Genomic DNA, 20,238 nt, shown 5'->3' on the forward strand with positions numbered 1-20,238 from the left:
CATCCTTAAGCTGCAAAAACAGAAAAAACCCATCCGAGAAATTGCTACAATAATAGGAGTGGCAAAATCTACAGTTTGCTACATCATAAGAAAGAAACAAAGCACTGGTGAACTCAGCAACTCCAAAAGACCCGGACGTTCACAGAAAACAACAGTGGTGGATGATCACAGAATCATTTCTATGGTGAAGAGAAACCCCTTCACAACAGCCAACCAAGTGAAGAACACTCTCCAGGAAGTAGGCGTATCGGTATCCAAGTCTACCATAAAGAGAAGACTGCATGAAAGTAAATACAGAGGGTGCACTGTAAAGTGCAAGTCACTCATAAGCCTCAAGAATAGAAAGGCTAAATTTAACTTTATCTAAAAAGGCAGCACAGTTCTGGAAAAACATTCTTTGGACCTAACATTCTTTATAACCTACCAACTCCAGCCCTAGAGGAGCTGTGACATGTGTTCTGTATCTGTAATACATGTCACAGCTCCTCTAGAGTGGCAGGAGTGATCAGGGGAGTGGAGCTGTCAGCATAGCAGAGCTCCGCTGACTGCTCTGCTCCCTGATTGGCTGAGGAAAGGGAAATCCTGATGATGCTTGAGCTGTCATCAGGGTTTCCTATTTCTCAGCCAATCACAGAGCACTAGAGATGAATGGGCACAAGTCTCCCCATTTATGTCTAGTGCTGAATGGCTAAGAAACGTAAAACCCCAGCCAATCACAGAGCACTAGGGGCGAATGGAGAATCTTGTCCTCATTTAACCTCGTCCAATTTTTCTACACCTATTTTAACCCTTTCAGGGAATGAGTAAAGGGTTTTATGTACCCCTGTACTCATTCCCTGAAAGGGTTAAAAGTAAAACTTTTATAATTGCTTATGTAAATTTGCGGCAATTTGCGGTAAAGCGTGTCATATGTGTTTATAAAAGTTTTTTTAGCAAATTAAAGTTAAGCTTTAAAACGCTTGTAAAAGTGCATAAAAACACATATAAACGTGGTAAGAAGCCTAAAGTATATTTACCAATCCACAAAACCCATGTAAGAGTATTTTGTTTTAAAAAGTAACAGTACTTTGTAAACAAATAATAATTCTGTAAGAATGCTGCCCGTGAAACCATAAAAAGGGGGATTTTATGGAATACAAATAGTACAATTGTAAGTAGGGTTCCTGCATCACACTTTATTGCACACAAGCAAAACACACAAATGTACACAAATACATGCCGTATATAGAATTTATAGGATCCGATTTACATCTCAAGAGTTTATAAAGAAAAAACCTGATGCAATAAACACCACCCTTCAACATAAACCTAATCTCAAACGTCCAAGTTACAAACCCACAAAAAAAAAAAAATTAAAGCAGTAGATAAACTTATAGTACTTTTACAGCTCACTGAAAAAGTGGTGTATATGCCTATTGAAAAGTGATTAACCAGCTAGCCGTTATGCCCGACCTTCGTACGGGCAAAAAAAAATGGCTAGGATGGTTAAGCCCGTATTTTTGTCACAGCCTTACCTCCATGGTCCCACTGTGCACATCCAGCGTCGTTTTCCTATTCCAGCGTTGTCCTCCGTCCATCGTTGTCTGTCGATCTCCCTCTCCAGCGTCGGGTGCCAGCGGGACCGGTAAGATGCCGGCCGGTATCTTTTTTTTCCGCAGCCCGGCATCTTGTGTTCCGCTGCCCGGCCGGCGGAACACAAGATACCGGCCGGCATCTTACCTGGTCCCGCTGATCGTCCCACGTCCTTCTCGTTCCAGCGCCGGATGATCTCTGAAGGGAGAAGCCGTCCGGCGGAGAAAAAAAAACCGGACGGCTCCTCCCTGCGTGCGTGATGACTTTTTCTACTAGGTCTTATTTTCGGGGTAGGTCTTATATTAGGGCAGGTTGGGGAAAAGTGCTAGGTCTTATTTTCGGGGTAGGTCTTACTTTCGGGGAAACACGGTACTACAACACCACACTGCTTGTTTACTACCTGAATAACCCATTTCTGTCTGTCCCCTCACAAGCATGTTTACCACTGCCACTACTACCAGCAAAAGAAGAACTGAGTGGTCTTTTGCAATTTCTGAAAAGTACCGTTTATACTCTAACATATACAGAGTTACCTACTTTTCACTGGAAAACATATTGACCTTAGGACCTAGGTCACAAAATGCTTTTGTCACTGCTATAATTTAAAACAGTTCTCAACAGAAAAGCCACTAAAGTTAATGGAGTTCTCATGAACGGAAGAGATAAGGGGAAATCTTTCCCATCTAGACAAATGTTTTGGCGACAAATATTTGAGACGTGGATTCCCTTTAATTGAGGGTGATTTCTTCTCACTTCCTGTTATGTTTAAAAAAAAAAAAATAGAAATGTCTTTAGCAGATAATAGAAAAAATTATGTTTTACCCTTCCCCACTAGTGTTGATGTCCGAATTACAGGTTGTCCCTGTATTCGACCTGAATATGGCTGTTCGAATTCGGGTAGACCCGACCCGAAAAACACGGGATTCGACAGCAAAAAAAAAATTTTTTTTTTTTCCTAAATTTTTGATTTCATATGTGTTTATTTTAAACTTGTTCTTTTTTATTTTTACAGGTTATCCGACATTGACATTATGAATCATAATGTCATTGTGGGATTCCTGGACCGTGGGAACTTTGCGGTCACAGCTAATTGAAAGCAGGTGCCTTCAATTAGATGTAACCGCAGGCAATACGAGAGCAATAGAGGTTGAATGGAGATACTATCTCCATTCATACCTCTACTGCTCTGTGATCGGCTGAGAAATAGGAAACGCTGATGACAGCTCAAGCATCATCAGGGTTTCCCTTTCCTCAGCCAATCAGGGAGTAGAGCAATCAGCGAAGCTTTACTATGCTGACAGCTCTGCTCCCCTGATCGCTCCCGCAGCCCTAGAGGAGCTGTGACATGTATTCTGTATGTGTAATACATGTCACAGCTCCTCTAGGGCTGCAGAAACGATCAGTGGAGCAGAGCTGTCAGCATAGTAAAGCTCCGCTGATTGCTCTGCTCCCTGATTGGCTGAGGAAAGGGAAATTATGATGATGCTTGAGCTGTCATCAGGGTTTCCTATTTCTCAGCCAATCACAGTTAAATTACAGAAATACACACATTAATAAAATAATTTTAAATTAAAGCCTTGTCTTATTTTTTACTTATATTTTAACTCTTTCAGGGAATGAGTAAGGGGATTTATGTACCCCTGTACTCATTCACCAGGGTGGGGCGGTGGAGATCTGGGAGTCTTCTTATTAAAGGGGGCTTCCAGATTCCAAATTCCTGCTAAAAAAGTTTATAAATGCCCCCATTGTTTTCAATGGAAGCTTTCATAAAAGCTTAAAAACGCTTGAAAAAGCCTCCATTGAGTTCAATTGAAGCGTTTTCCCGCGTTTATCCAGCGTTTTATTTTTTTAAATGTTGCAAGCAACGTTTAAGATAACGCTCAAAAACGTGCCGGAAGGAAACGTCCTGGTGTAGATTAGCGCATGGGAATGCATGGGGACTTCAAACATGGGTTTTAAAAAGCCTCAGGTTAAACGCTGGGGAAACAGTCCGTGTAGACTAAAGCTGCATACACACGTCCAATAATTATCGTTAGAAACGACTGACAAACGACCGATGAACAACCGATTGGCCAAAAAAAAGTGACCAAGGATGCTGATGAACGAGGATTGTCGTTGGAAATGAACGACCACCACAGTGGATCTGATTGGCCGACGCTCTTTCACTATCTATCGTGTGTACAGTATCGTGTCGTTCAGTGATTGTGCATGTTTCTGCGGTACACTTTCTCCTTTACATGTTCCTCCCTGCATCGTTCAAACAATTGTATCTAGTGTGTGGACACTGTTGGTGGATTATATATGAACGATCATATTTTTACAGCATGTACAGAATTGTGCACAATATGATTGTTCAAGTATAATCGTGCATAATCGTTGATCGGTCGTAATCGTTCATTTTCTAACAAAAATTATTGGAAGTGTGTACCTAGCTTTAGCCTAAAATTGATTTGACAGGTGCTCCTTAATCTTCATGTGAAGTACAGGGGTATGTAATAGTGTTATGTATCTTTTTATAATGTATGTTTTTATGTATCCTTCTACAATGTATCTTTTTACAATGTATCCTTTTATAATGTATGTTTTTACATCTGTTTGGAGGTTGTAGAAGCTCTACACAGTGCTGAAAAAAACCCGAATTTTTCCTCCTATTGACTTTAATGGTGTTCGACTTTGACATTCGACCACCCGAATTTTTTTGCTCTACTAAAAAAAATCCATAAACGGTTCTTTTACCCAGACCAGTTTTGTTTTGTTTTCCCCCCAGCAATGAATAAAAAGCCAATTAATACCTCTGAAACATGCAGCTAAAATAATAAATTGACTTTTTGAATCCTCCTATTTAGCATGAATGAGCTTCATATTAAAAAATGGAATTTCAGTTTACACTGCCAAAAAGCCTGGAAAATTCACATGCCAGGAGCAAATGCATGCTACGAGGTGTAAAATATTTATTAACCACCCTGGCGGTATTCCCAAGTGTGGCTTTTTATATACCAAAAGCGGTAACCCCGAGCCACACTCAGGGTAGCAAAAAAAAAAAAAAATCCTACCTGCGCCCCACGATCCAGTGACATTCTCAATAAGATGCGTGAAGCGTCAGTACGCTGGTACGCAGATTTACATTGTAATCAGCTTTAAAATCATTGATAACAGTAAATTAAAATAAATAATGAATGCAAAAGTATATCTATTAGTGAATCCAACAGTACAGATTTACCTGAATCATGAAATATTTGCACTTCGCAAACAATGAAGAATTTGATGAAACTACTCATCCTGCTCAAATGAATCATCTCAAATGATTCTTAAAAATTTCCAACAGCCCTATGTGCCAGAAAGAGACATCAGCATAGATGAAAGTCTAATGGCCTACAAGGAAAGGCTAAGCTGGGTGCAATACATTGCATCAAAGAGAGCACTGGCTACATTTGGAATTCGGTCCTATAAACTGGAAAAGGGACAAAATTCAACCCAAAACACAGCAACTTTGAAATATCTTCTGTTCTCTCACTCTTTGAGCCATTGGTAAATCAGGGCTATTGTGTCACAACCGACAACTTTTATACTTCTCCTGAACTTTGAGTTTCTTCTGCAACACAAAACTGATGTGTATGGAACCGTTAGGGCTAACCGGCACAACATGCCATCAATGTTTGCAAAAACGCAGCTGAAGATAGGGTAAATGGTTGACAGGCCTGTGAGTCATTCGGACTTCATTTGGAAAGTATCCAAATTTATTGTCATGAAACACCATCAATGGCTGTGAATAGACCTGGACATCATGCTGTTGCACTTACCAACCCAGAGCGCCTGACTGGTCATCACTTCACGGACTACATCCCACCAACTGCAGGACAAATGCAGCACCTACAAGAATGTGCGTGGTTTGTTGCTCGAAGAGAGATGACAATGAAAGATAGATCCGAAAGAAAATCAGGTTCTACTGTCAGGATTGTGATGGTAGACTTTGTGCAGTGCCATGTTTCAAAATTTACCATATCCGGGATGTCTACTAGACCAATATGCAGTGTCTACTATTTTTTCAATAATATTGCACCTTTGGAAAAATTTCTGTGTTTTTGATTTGACTAAATGTTTAAATTAACTTATATTTCATTTTTTATAATTATTTATTATAATTTATGATTTGTGTTTCAAAATTTATCATACCCAGGAGTTAGTCCCAAGAATTACAGACCTTCAATATTAAACAACAAATTTCCATGCAAAACAATGTACTGCTTTTCACATTAAAATACTAGACCGCCAGGGAGGTTAAAGGGGTAATCATTTTTATTCAAAAAAAAATGACATACCACTAATTTGTGTAGTGTAAAGTGTTTGAATTTACACAAATATTTACAATAAATGAAAAACATAGGACATATTAAGTCATTTACTCCAGGTAGATACCATATCAAAAATACTTTACAAACTGTCAGAAGACACCAGGAATATTGGCCATTTTCTATTTATTTTGACGTTCCAAGAAAAAAAAAAAAAAAAAAAAAAAAAAAAGGCCGAAAAGTTTTTCTTTTTCCTACCATGTCAATTGCAAGTCATTGAACTAGCATCATACAGAATACCATTTCCCTGGCACACTCTATAGTATTCAATGTAAGAAATTCCTCTCTACCAATCTTTTCAAATAGGAGAGAAAGAGGAGGAAAACGTTGTCTCGAGACATTGCTCTGATGAGGTCATTGGCCATTTTAGTAAGGGCTGTTTTGGTGGAATAGGCAGCTTGAAAGCCAGACTGGAGAAGGTCAAGGAGAGAGTTGGTGCTCAGGTATTCGGTGAGTCTTTCGTAGACAAGGCCAGGTCACTATTTGCTTGGAATTTGTGTGTTCTCCCAGTATTTGCATGGGGCAAACTTGGACATCCTGGTTTCTCCACTATTCAAAATACCTAAGTGGGGTAACTGGCTTCTCCTAAAAAATGTTCCTGCATGCCCATAAGATGCTTATTTTTTATTTTATTTTTTTAAATTTTCAAGGAGGAAATTTCATCTCATACCATTCAGGCACAAAATTAGGTGATGCAAGCAGAAGCAGGAAGATGGTTTTCTCCACACCTGAAAGGATCCAGGATGGTGCTGCATAGAAGCCAATTGTAGAGGGGCTCAAGGGCTCTGCAGAAGTAAAAAGTAAGCTTTTTTTTTTTTTTTTTTTTTTTTTTTTAACTACCTGTAAATTTCCCCTTTATTGCTGTTACAGTCCCAAATGACTTAAGACAAATGATTTGTCCAATTTATTGCAATGATTACCCTGGGTATGGGCACCAGATTCTCTAAACACAAGTATACTGTTTATTCCAGTAAAATGGGAATTTATAGCCAGAGTTTAATTTATGTTGATATTGATGAATCAACAATACGGAATACAGTCCAGGTGAAGCACAGGGGATACTGTACATTTAGCACCAAATGCAGCATAATAATATTCTTACCTACTTCAGTACTAACATATTAAACCCCTTGTATAAAACCAGAGCTGTTTTTACAGACTTGCCTTTCATTCACTTTAAATAACTTGCTCATTTTTAGTCTATTTAAAACACATATACTATTTTTCCAAGATACAAAACAAGCTCTTTTAGTCCACTTTATTAGGATCAGAGCTAAATATTGTTGGTGTTTTTAAATTGTGTAAATTAAAAAATATACATGGTCAGATTATACACCAATCAGCTACAGCATTAAACCCACCTGCTTACAATTCTGTATGTTCCCCAAAACAGCCCGTCAAAGCATGGAACTCAACAAGACTTCTGAAAGTGTTATGTGGTATCTGGCACCAGGGTAGTAGCAGCTGGTCCAGCTGGTTACACCGATTGCATTGAACTGTTTTCATAGTACACCCTGCTTCTCCTCTCTTTCCTAGGAGGACAATGCACCCCCCCCCCCCCCCCAACCATCCACGTGGTTCTTTATAGAATTCTTTAGCAGCTTTGGGGAGTGCACAGGAAGCTGGGTAGAAAAAACTGCCGTCGGTGAGAGATGACAACCAACACTGGACCCCCGAGGGGCTGTGCAAAAAATAAGACTAGATATTTGGGATAATGATGTAACTGGTTTTGCTTTATTTTGTTTACACTGTAGAAAGTTTGCTTGTTTGGACTTGCTGAATAAAGTCATTTTGTAGTAAAGGATGGAAAATGTGGGTAACGTGCAAGTGGTAAAACCAAAGAAGCCACAGCACTTGAATAAAAGCCATTCTCAGGATGTCAACACAATCTTGTGGAATTCAGGGATTGTTCAAGTAGTTTGCACTGGTTAACAAGTAAGCACAAATATACCACAAATATACCATGAGATGGACCTGGCCCAGCTGAGTCTTTAGCACCAGCAAGCAACAGCGGCACAATAGAAAAAACAAATCTCTGCTGCCAACAGATTGAGAGACTGCAAATTGTTGTACTGACTGGGCTTGAATAACCAGGGATGGCTCCATTACATCTAATCATTGAAGCTTATTGGGGACTACTTCAGTGGGTTTCTGCCATGGAGGACTGCCCTAACAAGTGTTGGTTGATGCGCTACCTATTTACATCATTGTGAAACCTCAGAAAGTGTATTTTTACACTGCCCCAAAACCAGCATGGAACTATAAAGTGTTACAATCCAAAATACTGGATAAGAGACCAAAACCCCCATGTGCACAGATGTATAATCTGATAAGGATACAGCAAGCCAAGGTGGAGGCAATGCCCCCATAAAAGCTATGGAGTCCTGGACCGATTTATGTAGGTATATGAGAAAGTGGTTTTGTTAGGTGGCCCAGGCAGTTTGGAAAAATACAATTGTGCTGACTGATTTGAAAGTTATCCATAGTGAGATAAAGCCTATCACCTTTACTTTTAAATGTCTAGTAACTGGAAAGAAAACCCCTGGTGCTGGAAATGTCTACAATGTCCCGAAAAGTTAGAGTCGATTCCAGTCTGTGATGCCAGCTTCACACAAGTATGTAATGCAAACTAATGATCCAGGAGCACTGGCTCTTGTACACTCAAGCAGTCTCAAACCCTACTGTCAGCAGTGAAGATTAACAGAAATCGGCCACAAAAAATAAATGAATAAAAATAAAAAAGAGCAGGTAAGGGGGTTACCAGTGTTAATGGGGGTAATAAAGAAAATGGAAAATGTTGAGTTAGTATATGTTAAGAGAACTTCTCTCTAAAGTTTAGAGAAAGGCGGAGTGAATAGTAACCCAAAGAAAAGTGCGGATAGACTAGAGGCGGCCCAATTGGAAGAACTTGGTAGAAAGAGGCACAAGTACCAAATACATGTACAGGTATGAGATACAAGTTTATTCCAAATTTTGCCAGTGTCATCTTCCCCTGGACAGGGGAAGGGGAGAAATCCCACAGTTGTCTAATAGAATCCTAAGGAAGCATTCTACCTGATAGGCTTGGAGTCAGAAACCTGTTTAAATGGCCCAGAATTCCTAGTACAGGTTAATGCCTAAATGAATCGGACAGGAAATATACATATAACTGAAAAGTTACTGATACGAGTAGTGAAACTTACTTGGTTGGCTATGATTGTAGGAGTGTTTAGTGGTAATTTATGTTCGGCTTGTTAGGGTGGCGGTTTGGTCAATCTGTATATACACCGTCTACAGTTATTATATTTTTATTTAGACTTAAAATACAGCCAATTATTCAATACCCTAACACCAAAATATCTAGATTATTTAACTTCCTTTTCACTTACCTCCACAGTGTAACCTACCTTAGCCTCATACCAAGTAAGTCTAACCTTTTGATCAACCTTTTGTACCCTATATCCACTATGTGAATTTCCTATTATTTACGATTTATTGCCCCTCACTCTGGAACCACCACTTGTTATTACATTTTATATGTATACACCTTCATATCACCAACTTTTTGTATGACATAAGACTTCTACTTATGAAATATGATAATATTGTTTGTTAAAAACATCTTCAGTGTTTAAATCCCGATGAAGCTTTTAAGCGAAACACATTGGGAATCGAGGCAAAACTGGCTAATTTGATTATGACCCGTGTGCTATGTTAAACACCGGGTTCAGTAAACAGGGACTAGCATAGGAGCACTATATCTAGTTGAGGAATTATCATAGTAGGTAAAGTAGTTAAATGTTAGTATGTTAAAGGGGGTCAAAATTCTTGGAAGTAAAATATATTTGCTTTTAAAATAATTTTGCTTAAAAACGCCTATTGTTTTTTCTCTACTCTACTATATCTATATCTATATACTACTCTTCTCTATCTACTATATTAGATACAGCATTTTCTAAATATCAATTTCCAACATGTTTGCTATGGATGAAACTGCAGTGTAAATCGGCCAAGGAGCCCAAACTACAGTTATTCAGCGGGGTGCCACCTCAATCTACATTCCCTCCACTAGTAACAAAAGTGCACATGCTACAATTTATGCATGGAAATAATGACTACACTGAAAATAGAATGGAGAGATCAGTGTGGAAACTTTGTGAAGCCTAGACTGCAAGAGGTCGTGACTTGGTAAAGAATTCATGGGATAAAAATCGCCAACAGTTGCGTTGCCAGTGCACTACGAGCAAGCTACATGTACAGGAGGTGCACATTTAAGTAAAGTGTCTTTGTTAGACATGAAAGATTAGGGCCACCGATGCTAAAGGAAATGGAGTCACAAGAAATTCAGGATGGAATTTGGAGTTAGGAGAGTTATGATGATGTTCCAGAAGAGGACATGATGATTGTATTTGAATAAATGTTCAGTACAGTAGATTTCTGTTCATGAATAAATGTACCAGTAAACTGTTGCACATGGAAAAATGCAGTAAGAAAATTACATGATCACTTGAAAAAATGTGGATTGAACGCCGGTAAATGTACTGTGGTTTGTTGTACATTAAAGAAAAAATAATAAGACATCCCCTGAAAATAAGCCCTAACATGTCTTTTAGAGCAAAAATTAATATAAGAACCCTGTCTTATTTTTGGGAAAACACTGTAGCATAATTGTGGGTCAAGGAAGCTAAGCACCTGAGCATAAAAAGAGACTGCTGTTGGAGAAACCCATTTTGCATATATGTTACAGGCTCAGAGGTTTTTGTGCAAAAGTATTGGATATATAGTGTAAAAAGTAATATGTACTTTTGATGCATGTACCAACTGCAAATTGAAAAACACACTATTCTTTTGCACAAAAACCTTTGAGCCTGAAACCTCTTTCTTTCCCTTATATCTACACAATAAGTTCTAAACAATTAATAAAGAGGTGGCTCAACACAACTCATATTAAGCAAAGACAAGAACCAGCACTAACTACGTAGAAGCATTTTATGTTAAAAGTTGGGCTGTGCTAGACTAGATCGCTAGCGTGATCACAAGACGCCTGATAAATTGTCATCTGTCCAACAACAGCCTAATCCCAGGTGTCAAGTGCACACATCCTGCACTTCAAAAAGATATTAAAATTAACAACGGGTCAGGAATAAATGTGTGGTGCATATGTGCCAGCGAGATTTGCCATAATTGTAACTATTATTATGATCCTTTGACAGATAAACTGTATGTACTAGGGGAAATCAATAACTATTTAATTATTTAGAAAATACAAAGGGTGTAATATACTAATTAAAGAGGACAAGCACAACTCTGGAAATCTGCTCTGCAGCTGAGATTTACTCTTTTGAGCAGATAAAAAGTGTACCAGGGAATTTATAATTATCAGTAAAAGACCCATTTGGACCGGTCCTCTTTTCTCTGTACACCTCCTCTCTCGGTAGTCTCATATCCTCCTTTGGCTTACAGTACCATCTGTATGCTGATGACACTCAAATCTATCTGTCCACCCCTGACCTGTCTCCCTCAGTCCTGGATAAGGTATCATGCTGCCTGTCAGCAATCCCATCATGGATGTCTGACCGATTCCTGAAACTCAACCTGGATAAAACAGAACTCATCATCTTCCCCCCCCTCAAATTCCAAATCTCCCCCTGACATATATCTAACTGTTAACAACACTGTTATTCGGCCCTCCCCTCAGGCACGTTGTCTTGGTGTCACCTTTGACTTGGCCCTCTCATTTACCCCCCATATTCAGAACATTTCCAGGTCCTGTCACTTTCACCTACGCAACATCTCCAAAATCCGCCCCTACCTGTCCCCTCAGACCACCAAACTCCTTGTACATGCTCTTATCATCTCTCGTCTGGACTACTGTAACATGCTTCTCTCTGGTATTCCACTAACCCGACTCTCTACTCTACAATCTATCATGAATGCTGCAGCCAGGCTCATCCATCCTTCCCTCCGCTCCTCTTCCACTGCATCTCTCTGTAGTTCTCTCTATTGGCTTCCATTTCACCCTTAGAATCAAATTCAAGCTCCTGTGCTTTGCCTTCAAATCCCTACACAGTTATTGTCCCACTTTTATTTCTGACTTGGTAAAAAAAAATACTCCCCCTGCCCCTCTTTCCGCTCCTCCAATGACCTACTAATGACTTCCTCACTCATAACCTCATCACACGCATGGATACAAGACTTCTCTAGAGCTGCCCCAACTATCTGGAATGGTCTTCCTCGTCCTATTCAGCTTGCTCCTACTTTCTACTCATTTAAAAGAGAACTCAAAACCCATTTTTTTCAAACTTGCCTACCCATCTTATTTTATCTTTTTAAACCATCACTACTTCCCACCACTACATATCTCCCATCCTATTGTGTGTGAAATTCCCCCACCTATTGGATTGTAAGCTCTTCGGGGCAGGGTCCTCTCCTCCTGTATCACTGTCTGTATTAGTCCGTCATTTGCAATCCCTATTTAATGTGCAGTGCTGCGTAATATGTTGGCGCTATATAAATCCTGTTTAATAATAATATTTAATAATAATAACCCCCTAAAAAAGTATTCATGGCATGGCCTCTAGCTACTTCTTCTGAACTGCAACACCTCCAACCACAACCTAATTTCTTTTCCTAGCCCTACCCTCCCCATTAAATCTACCATTTCTATTTAGAAATGTGTAAAACCTAAAAAAAAAAAAAAATCACCTGTATCCAACTTTCAGGAGTGAAATTTAATGAACAGTCATTTCATTCACAACTGTTCATCCAACAAATTTTTAATGTGTACATGAAGGGCATCAAAACATGCATTCTTGTTTTTATGTGTTGAAATGGAAATCGAAAGTTAAGTGTTAAAATAACACCAATTTGAATGCAACCTAATAGCTACCTTGTTGTGAGATGCTTTCTGCCCCAATTTGTATACATCAGTCCCAAAATATGAAACTTTCTCCATACTCTTAAGTTAATGGTTTATGGTAATGGTACTCAAAGCAAGATTTAAACAGATCTTAAGCAGACCTAACCCATTTGATGTTAACATTCCATCTTTACTGGACCATCATTTTACCAGCAATAAAACAATTTTAATAATTGAACTATAACACATATTTTACCTAGTCACAGTTCATTGCTAAGCATTCAGCTGTTATTTAACATTGCTTTTTTTGTCTGACCATATTTCTAAAGCACACATTTCATTACTTTTATGGTATATTGCAAATATTTTAAATTTAAAAATCTCTTCAAACAGAAATCTAATCTTTGCATAGCAATGCTACCAATCAGCAGTTAAGCAACACAATTGAATATTATGCTACGTTTCAATATCTATGGTGAGTGTGGATAAAGAGGAGTGGGGTTTACCTACAACTTTATTGTTTAATAATTTCAGGTCACAAAAAAGGGTTTTGTGATTGGTTATTATAAAGAGAGAAAATACAATAAAAGATACATAGTGCAATAATAATAATTGCATATTATTATACTTATACTTGCATAATAATACATACACAGGCAGGTTTGAGAATATTGGATGACCTTAAATTAGATTAAATTATAAAATAATAAAATGGGTAAAACAATTGCATCATTATGGTGATAAAAGTAATGTATAAATATACAAATTTCCAAATAAAAGCATGAGAAAAAATTACATGAATGTTTAAATCAGTCACTTTCTCATGACCTGCCATTTCACTTACTTTTACTAACTGGCATCTAATTTTGCAGCAATTAAATGAAAATTAGTTTAATGACCACAGGTTACCGTGGTAGCTTTTTTAAACAATTTGCGCAGGGAGTTGAGTAACTAAAGTGCTTGCTTTATCATTTTATGTGAACTGATATGGCTGATTTTTTTAAGCAAATATAAATGTGAAGATAAATTGATTTAATATCGGATGGTTTTTGTCCACTAGGTGGTTCTATGCTCATTTGCATGAATAATGAATAAAAGCAGAATTAATTGTGAAAGAAAACAAACTCAGCTCTACCTAGTGGAGGAATTCAAAATGACATCCACTATTTAAAGTATGTTAAGTACGTTACAGGTCAAACCTACTTAAAGCGTACCTATTCTCAGAATTTTCACTTTACATAGTGGTAGAGAGTAGAGATCCTCTTTATGTAGGGTAAAAATTCTGTTTTTAGGTCTAAACGACACCTAATCCTCGGCCGCCTAGGCGGTCGAGAATGAATGGGAATGCAAAGCCACCCGGGCTACCAACGTCTTGGGAGCTCCTACGCATGCATCTCGGGCATGCGGAGAAGGAGCCTTTTTGCTTAAAGAGAAAAATTTGGCAATCTCACGCATGATTTGTGAGATCGGCAATTTTTTTTTCATACTTCATCACCCGATCTCGCGCCTGGGTCGGGTGACGTAGGATGAAGAACCTGGAACAGAAAATGAAGATGGCGGCACTCCAGGACGACGGGGGACCAGATGCCTGACACCCTCGGAGTGATCAGTCTTGCCCTGTGGGATTGAAGGCAAGTGTTTTTTTTTTGTGTTTTGAGTATAGTTCCTCTTTAAAACTATACAGAGTACCTTTGCCCATTTCAGTTCACACAGCATAATAAAACAAACACTTTTGTTGAATCAATCATTGTATGCATTGTTTTTTAAAAAAACAAAACAAAAAAAAAAAATTGTCATAAAAACTTGACTTAACAAAGGCAAACCAACTTTACCAAAGTATTATTTCACAGTTTTCCCTTTATTTTATGCTGTTGATATAGTTCTTTTATTGTTCTTTGATTAGTCTTTGATTTCTGTATTTGTTTATGCACTGTTTTTACTTCTTATACACTATAAAAAGTGTAAGCTGAATCTCTGAATGCTCTAAGTAGAAACAGTGTAACTTGCTAACCCGAAAATCCTACTATAAACATTGTGATTGCTGAGATAACCCTGTCTGGAGTGGCAGCGGGTGACAGACAATATTAAAGAAGCAGAATCATAACTGCGGTTGTCAAGGGTAAGGATGTGTGCTTCCGTCTAAGCACGTAATGGCAGTCTACATGTGATGGTGTGTTGGGCAAGGGGTAACAGAGTGGTTAACCTTGCCCTGTGATGGCCCTTTTCATCCTGCTGGTGCGTGGACTGTTGCCAAGCGTGCTGGAAAGTCTATGAGAAGGAGTGTGGGCTGAGAGATGGTGTTTATCAATGTGCACTAATGATCATTGAGACAAACATTTGCTTTAGTGCATGGCCAGCTGATTCAGTGAACAGGCTGCCTTAGTACAAGCACCCTAATGCAAGTGAGTACTAAAGTGTGAGGAGGGGGGGGGTACTAACCCTTGTCAGCTTTTAAACTTGTCTGTATCCATTCACAAACTAACTCACTATCCGGCTACCCTATTCTACTTTAAAAAGAAAAAAATATTTTTTTTTGCTGTAATATTCGGAAGATTTGGCTTTAACTTGCATGAAACAGTTGCTTATCTCTAAGTTTATTTAATCAGGAATTGTATACATGTGGTAGAACTGTCTTTTTTTACTGTAGTCTTCTGCTTTGATGTTCCACAAGCTGACCCTTGCTGACGGAACATTCTGTGTTCCCCATTTAATGCGTTTAGGACAAGGATTATACTGATCCACCTTGCGATGTCAGTAGTTTGCATATGCAACAGCAAGTTGTAATGCACTGTAGATGCTTGTAGAGTGTCACAGGAGGAAGTAGTAACTGCACTGCAACCTCACAACTAGTCTGAGCATAGCCTTATAGTAGCATTTTTGAAGTACCAAGATGTTTACATCTAAGCAGCTACTCTAAGAGGTCTTTTGGGTCAAAACATATGCTTTACCTCACTGCTCTGGTTTAGCACTTCCATACTGTGTAACGGAATTGATAAGTTTTCCTAAATTTACCTTCACTGAATATATACAGTTTCCAGTGTAATAAAAGACCCAGTATACCACAACCGTGTTTTCCCAAAAATAAAACAACTTTTGCTCGAAAAGGCGCGTTAAGACATTCCCTTCAAAATAAGCCCACTCCCCCCCCCCCCCGATGTACAACAAACTACAGTACAATTACCAGTATGAACAAAAATCCACATGGTGTCATTTTCTTACCTTATTTTTTCAATGTACAATTTACTGGTACATTAATTCATGAACAAAAATTTACTGGGCCATACATTCATTCAAATACAATCATCAAGTCATCTTCTTTTGGATCATCATCATAACTCTCTAAGCTTCAAATTCCATCCTGAATTTCTTGCGACTCAATATCCTTTAGAACCAGTGCCCCTAATCTCTCATGTCTAGCAACAGCGCTTTCCTTAAATGAGCACCTCTTGTTCATGTAGCCTGCTCGTAGTGCAATGACAATGCAGCTGTGGGCGATTTTATCCCATGAATTCTTCACCCATGTCACGTGACTTTTTGCAGGATAGGCTTCATAAAGTACAGCACTGCCCTCTTAATGCTCGATCACCTAGGAAATGAATAGGAGCGCAAAACCTTGTGGGTTACCTACATCACGCATACCGGGAGGCTCTGGGGTGCTCAGGCATGTGCAGAAGAAGCTCTTTCGTCAAAAGGGGGAAAAAAAAAAAAAAAGCTGATCTCACTGCAAGTCTTTGGGAAAAAGTACATCACCTGATTTCACACCTGCGTCGGATGACGTAAGAAGAAGAACCCAGAAGAGGAGAAGATGGCAGCGCCTGGGGACTGATACCCCCGAAGACTGATACCAGGACGACGCAGGACCCGGTAGATGAAACCTCTGAACCGATCCACTGCACTGGTTTGAAAGTATGTGGATTTTTTTTTTTTTTTTTGTTTTGGGCACTTTTGATATCACTTCCTCTTTAAATTGTCCTTGAATAGATTGTTTATTCCAATATCAAGAGTCTAGAGATAGGCAGAATCATTATTTGATCAATTTTTCTCTCTGCAAGAAGTTCTTCATGTAGAGCAAAGCAAGTGGCAGCATTAAATCAACCCACTTCTTTAAAACTGCTTGTGTGCACCAAAATTTTTTGGTTTCAAGAACATAAATGCCGGAAACACATTCAATCTTCTCTATTTTGCCCTTAGATCAGAGGTGAGGATTTATTTGCATCCAGGTGTACTGCAAAAATACAGGCAACATGCGCACTTTCGTAACCAATGGAGGGAATGTAAACTGAGGAGGCACCCCGCTGATCAACTGTAGTTTGGACTCATTGGCCCATATACACTGCAGTTTCATCCACAGCAATCATGTTGGAAAATTGGTATTAGAAAAGTCGATGTCATCAACAAAGCACTTGAGTGCACGTTTAATAATTTCAGCATCTTCGAGCGTGAACATTGTTGTTAATTTTCTTAGACACAGTTCATATCGCTGAAGGAAGCCATCTAGCCAGTGTTGTGATGCTTTGAATTCCTATGGGGATATTTCTAACTGTGGTGCCAATGTAAGGACAAATGCTTAAACATCAGCCCTGTGCACCACCAAAGTGCTTGCTCTCCTGTCAGCAATCCACTTACAGATCATGTCTTCAAACTCAGGAAATAATGGTTGCTGACCTGATCCACACTTGCACTTCTTAGCATCTCCCTTGTCCGTTTTTTGACTGAGGTTATTATACTCTGCTCGCCATCTTCAGACCAATTCGGATATCCAACTCCTCTTTGCAGAAAGTCATACGATTCTTGCCCTGGGAGTCCTCTACAATTCTTTTCATGTACTCAACAGAAAAGCGCTTTCCTATTGCAATCATCTTGTCTAGGGGTCAAAATAATTTTTCCTGTTCATCTGCTTACATATCGGTAGGTGTTTACTTCTCATCTCAATGGGATAGTAACTAGGGCTTATTTTTGGAGTAGGGCTTATATTTTGAGCATCAGCGTTTATGAGAGGAATTGGTCTCCAAGATCTGCCCTAAAACCAGGTGATCCAAACATTCTTCATGAGCCACTTGTTGATAGAAAGAATAATATATTCCCACCTCTGCACATAAAATTGGGTCTGATGAAGCAGTTCGTTAAAGCTTTGCCAACTGAAGGAGACCGTTTCAAGTACCTCATTTTGGCATTTCCTAGCCTGTCATTTGAAAAAAGAAAAAAGGCCAGTGTGTTTGATGGTCCACAGATTCGGCAACTCATCAAAGATGAACATTTCATCAGGACAATGTCATAAGTCAAAAAGAATGCTTGGTTATCATGCAAAGCCATTGTCAAGGTCGTTTTTGGAAACCCACGAGCAAATAATTACACAGAAATTGTCCAGAAACTCTTGGAGAGCTACAAAATACTTGGTTGCAAAATGAGCATCAAGGTGCATTTTCTGCATAGCCCTCTTTCTAACTTCCTGGAAAACTTTGGTGCAGTCAGTGATGAGCAAGGTGAACAATTCCACCAAGATATGAAGGTCATGGAAGGACGGTATCAGGGTAGAGGGGATGTACATATGATGGCTGACTATTGTTGGAGTATCCGGCGGGATTGTCCTAACACTGAACACTCCGGGAAAAGCTATAAGCGTAAATTTTTACCTTAACCCGATAAATTTTCAAATGTTTTACTGTAAAAAAAGTCAGAGTAACAATAAATCCTTTGTATAAACAAAAGAAATTTAAATAAACAGTACATTATGTATGTATTATGTATGTAAAATTTGCATCTTTTTTGACAAAAATGGAGGGTACCCTGTATCGTACAAACTGGATGTAATAGCAAAAAATTGTCATTTCTGGATTCACCACCCAAAAATTAGTAAAAACAAGTGTAAGATCTAACTGAACAAAAAAAATGCATTTTCAATGTTATAAAAAAAACTGATTACATGCAGTAAAATCCAAGTAACCCAAGTGCCTCAAAGAAGACAATACAACTCAGCAAGACTAACAGGTAAGGATGGAATTCAAATTTAAAATAACCTAAATGCAAAGTCTATCTTTTAAGTGCCCTGTACAACTTTTTTGTACAACAAACACCTTAACATTAAAAAAGGGATAATATACATAAAACAAGAGGAAACTGAAACAAAAACATTTTCACACAGTGCCACTAGTGTCAACATATGAACTCAAAATTTAATGTTTTCTAACAAGTTTCACATATTTTTACTGGCAAATTATTTTATTGTTTCTAATATAAAACGCGGCAATGCCTTGCAACCTTAACTAGATCACTCTGCGTACAACGAATATGAAATATACACCTAATTCATTAAGTAACCTGTCCCTATTGCTTTCAAACAAAGGCGAATCTACACAGAGGACATTGGACCTATCCCATGTTCTTGAACGTAATGAGAAGCGCTCCCAGCAGAAGCTAAACTTAGGGAATAGCTAGGGGCGGGGTCAATCGCTGACGTAAAAATAACTCAGGTGAATCCTCTGGTCGTGTACTTCCCACAGCTCCCTTCTCGGGGATTCATGACTCTTACCCAGACCAGTTAAGAAAGTTCACAGATAACTTACCCAACAAAGATTCCTCACTATGACATCTCTGTCTGCCGCCCAAATCCTCCTCATGACCAGCTGCCCCACGCTCGGTCTCTGCTGCCCCATCCTGCTGTTCCACAGGAACCACAGTGAAGTTAGTGGGCATCCCGAGTGCGTCAAGCAGGATGTGGTACCTGCTCCGGACCACGGCCCTGATAAAGCACCCACACAGTCACTAGGCGATATAACAGCAACTCGGAGGAGATCTGTAAGATTGATTGAGGCTGTTCTCTTCCACGCCCCAGTCCACTCTCCGCCCGTTCTTTTAACTACTTCAACAGCTGATAGTGGAAGGCGAAGCGTTAAGCCTAGTGGGCGGTGCTTGCTTTCAGACATAGCACTGGAACACAAATCACGGATGTACTATCAGCTGACTCCTAGCAGACATTGGTGCCGTGTTGTTGGCGCCAAAAAGGTTAACCCACTTCATCCTTGGGATCCTGCCACTCTCAATACCGAGAGAAACGGATCATAGTTCATGTGTTATCAAACACATTACCAAATAATTTATCAATAGCAATCCTAACAAAGGACACACCTAATTATGAAGTAGAAAAAAAATCTTAACAGTATCTTTGCCTAGGAATGCATGTCACAGTGTACTTTATTGCAACTCAGAAAATTGTGAATAGGCCGTAAAATAAGTTCTGTTTTGGGGAAAAAGGAGGCCCTTTATTAGTTTAAGTGGGTGCAAAATAAGCCTGATCACTGGAGTCAGAAGGAAGAAATAAGCCCTATGTCAACATTAGGGGACCTAAGAATAACTATTGTGTTCAGTAGTTACTTACTTTAACACAGTAGTGTCAAGTGCCCAGGACATGTGCCCAATGTCTTTTACTGGTTACCAAGGGTGCTTACATCTATTATGTTTATTGTGCCCCTGCCACTGTCA

At 39.0% G+C, this 20,238-nt stretch overlaps 1 protein-coding gene across 5 annotated transcripts in view; it reads right to left on the minus strand.

Annotated features, from left to right (window-relative positions):
- SLC12A7 (solute carrier family 12 member 7) overlaps positions 1 to 20,238 on the minus strand; it is a 198,807-nt gene that overhangs the window by 159,357 nt on the left and 19,212 nt on the right. The window contains exon 1 of one of the 5 annotated variants that reach the window (XM_072412047.1): positions 19,323 to 19,605. The exons of the other annotated variants lie outside the window; for them this stretch is intronic. Coding sequence (XP_072268148.1) covers positions 19,323 to 19,452 — 130 coding nt within the window. The 5' untranslated portion in view covers positions 19,453 to 19,605. Of the gene's footprint in view, positions 1 to 19,322; positions 19,606 to 20,238 lie in introns of those variants that run through there. 5 annotated transcript variants of the gene reach the window in all.

Source organism: Pyxicephalus adspersus, chromosome 5 (genome assembly GCF_032062135.1).
Source record: "Pyxicephalus adspersus chromosome 5, UCB_Pads_2.0, whole genome shotgun sequence".
NCBI classification, from domain to species: domain Eukaryota; kingdom Metazoa; phylum Chordata; class Amphibia; order Anura; family Pyxicephalidae; genus Pyxicephalus; species Pyxicephalus adspersus.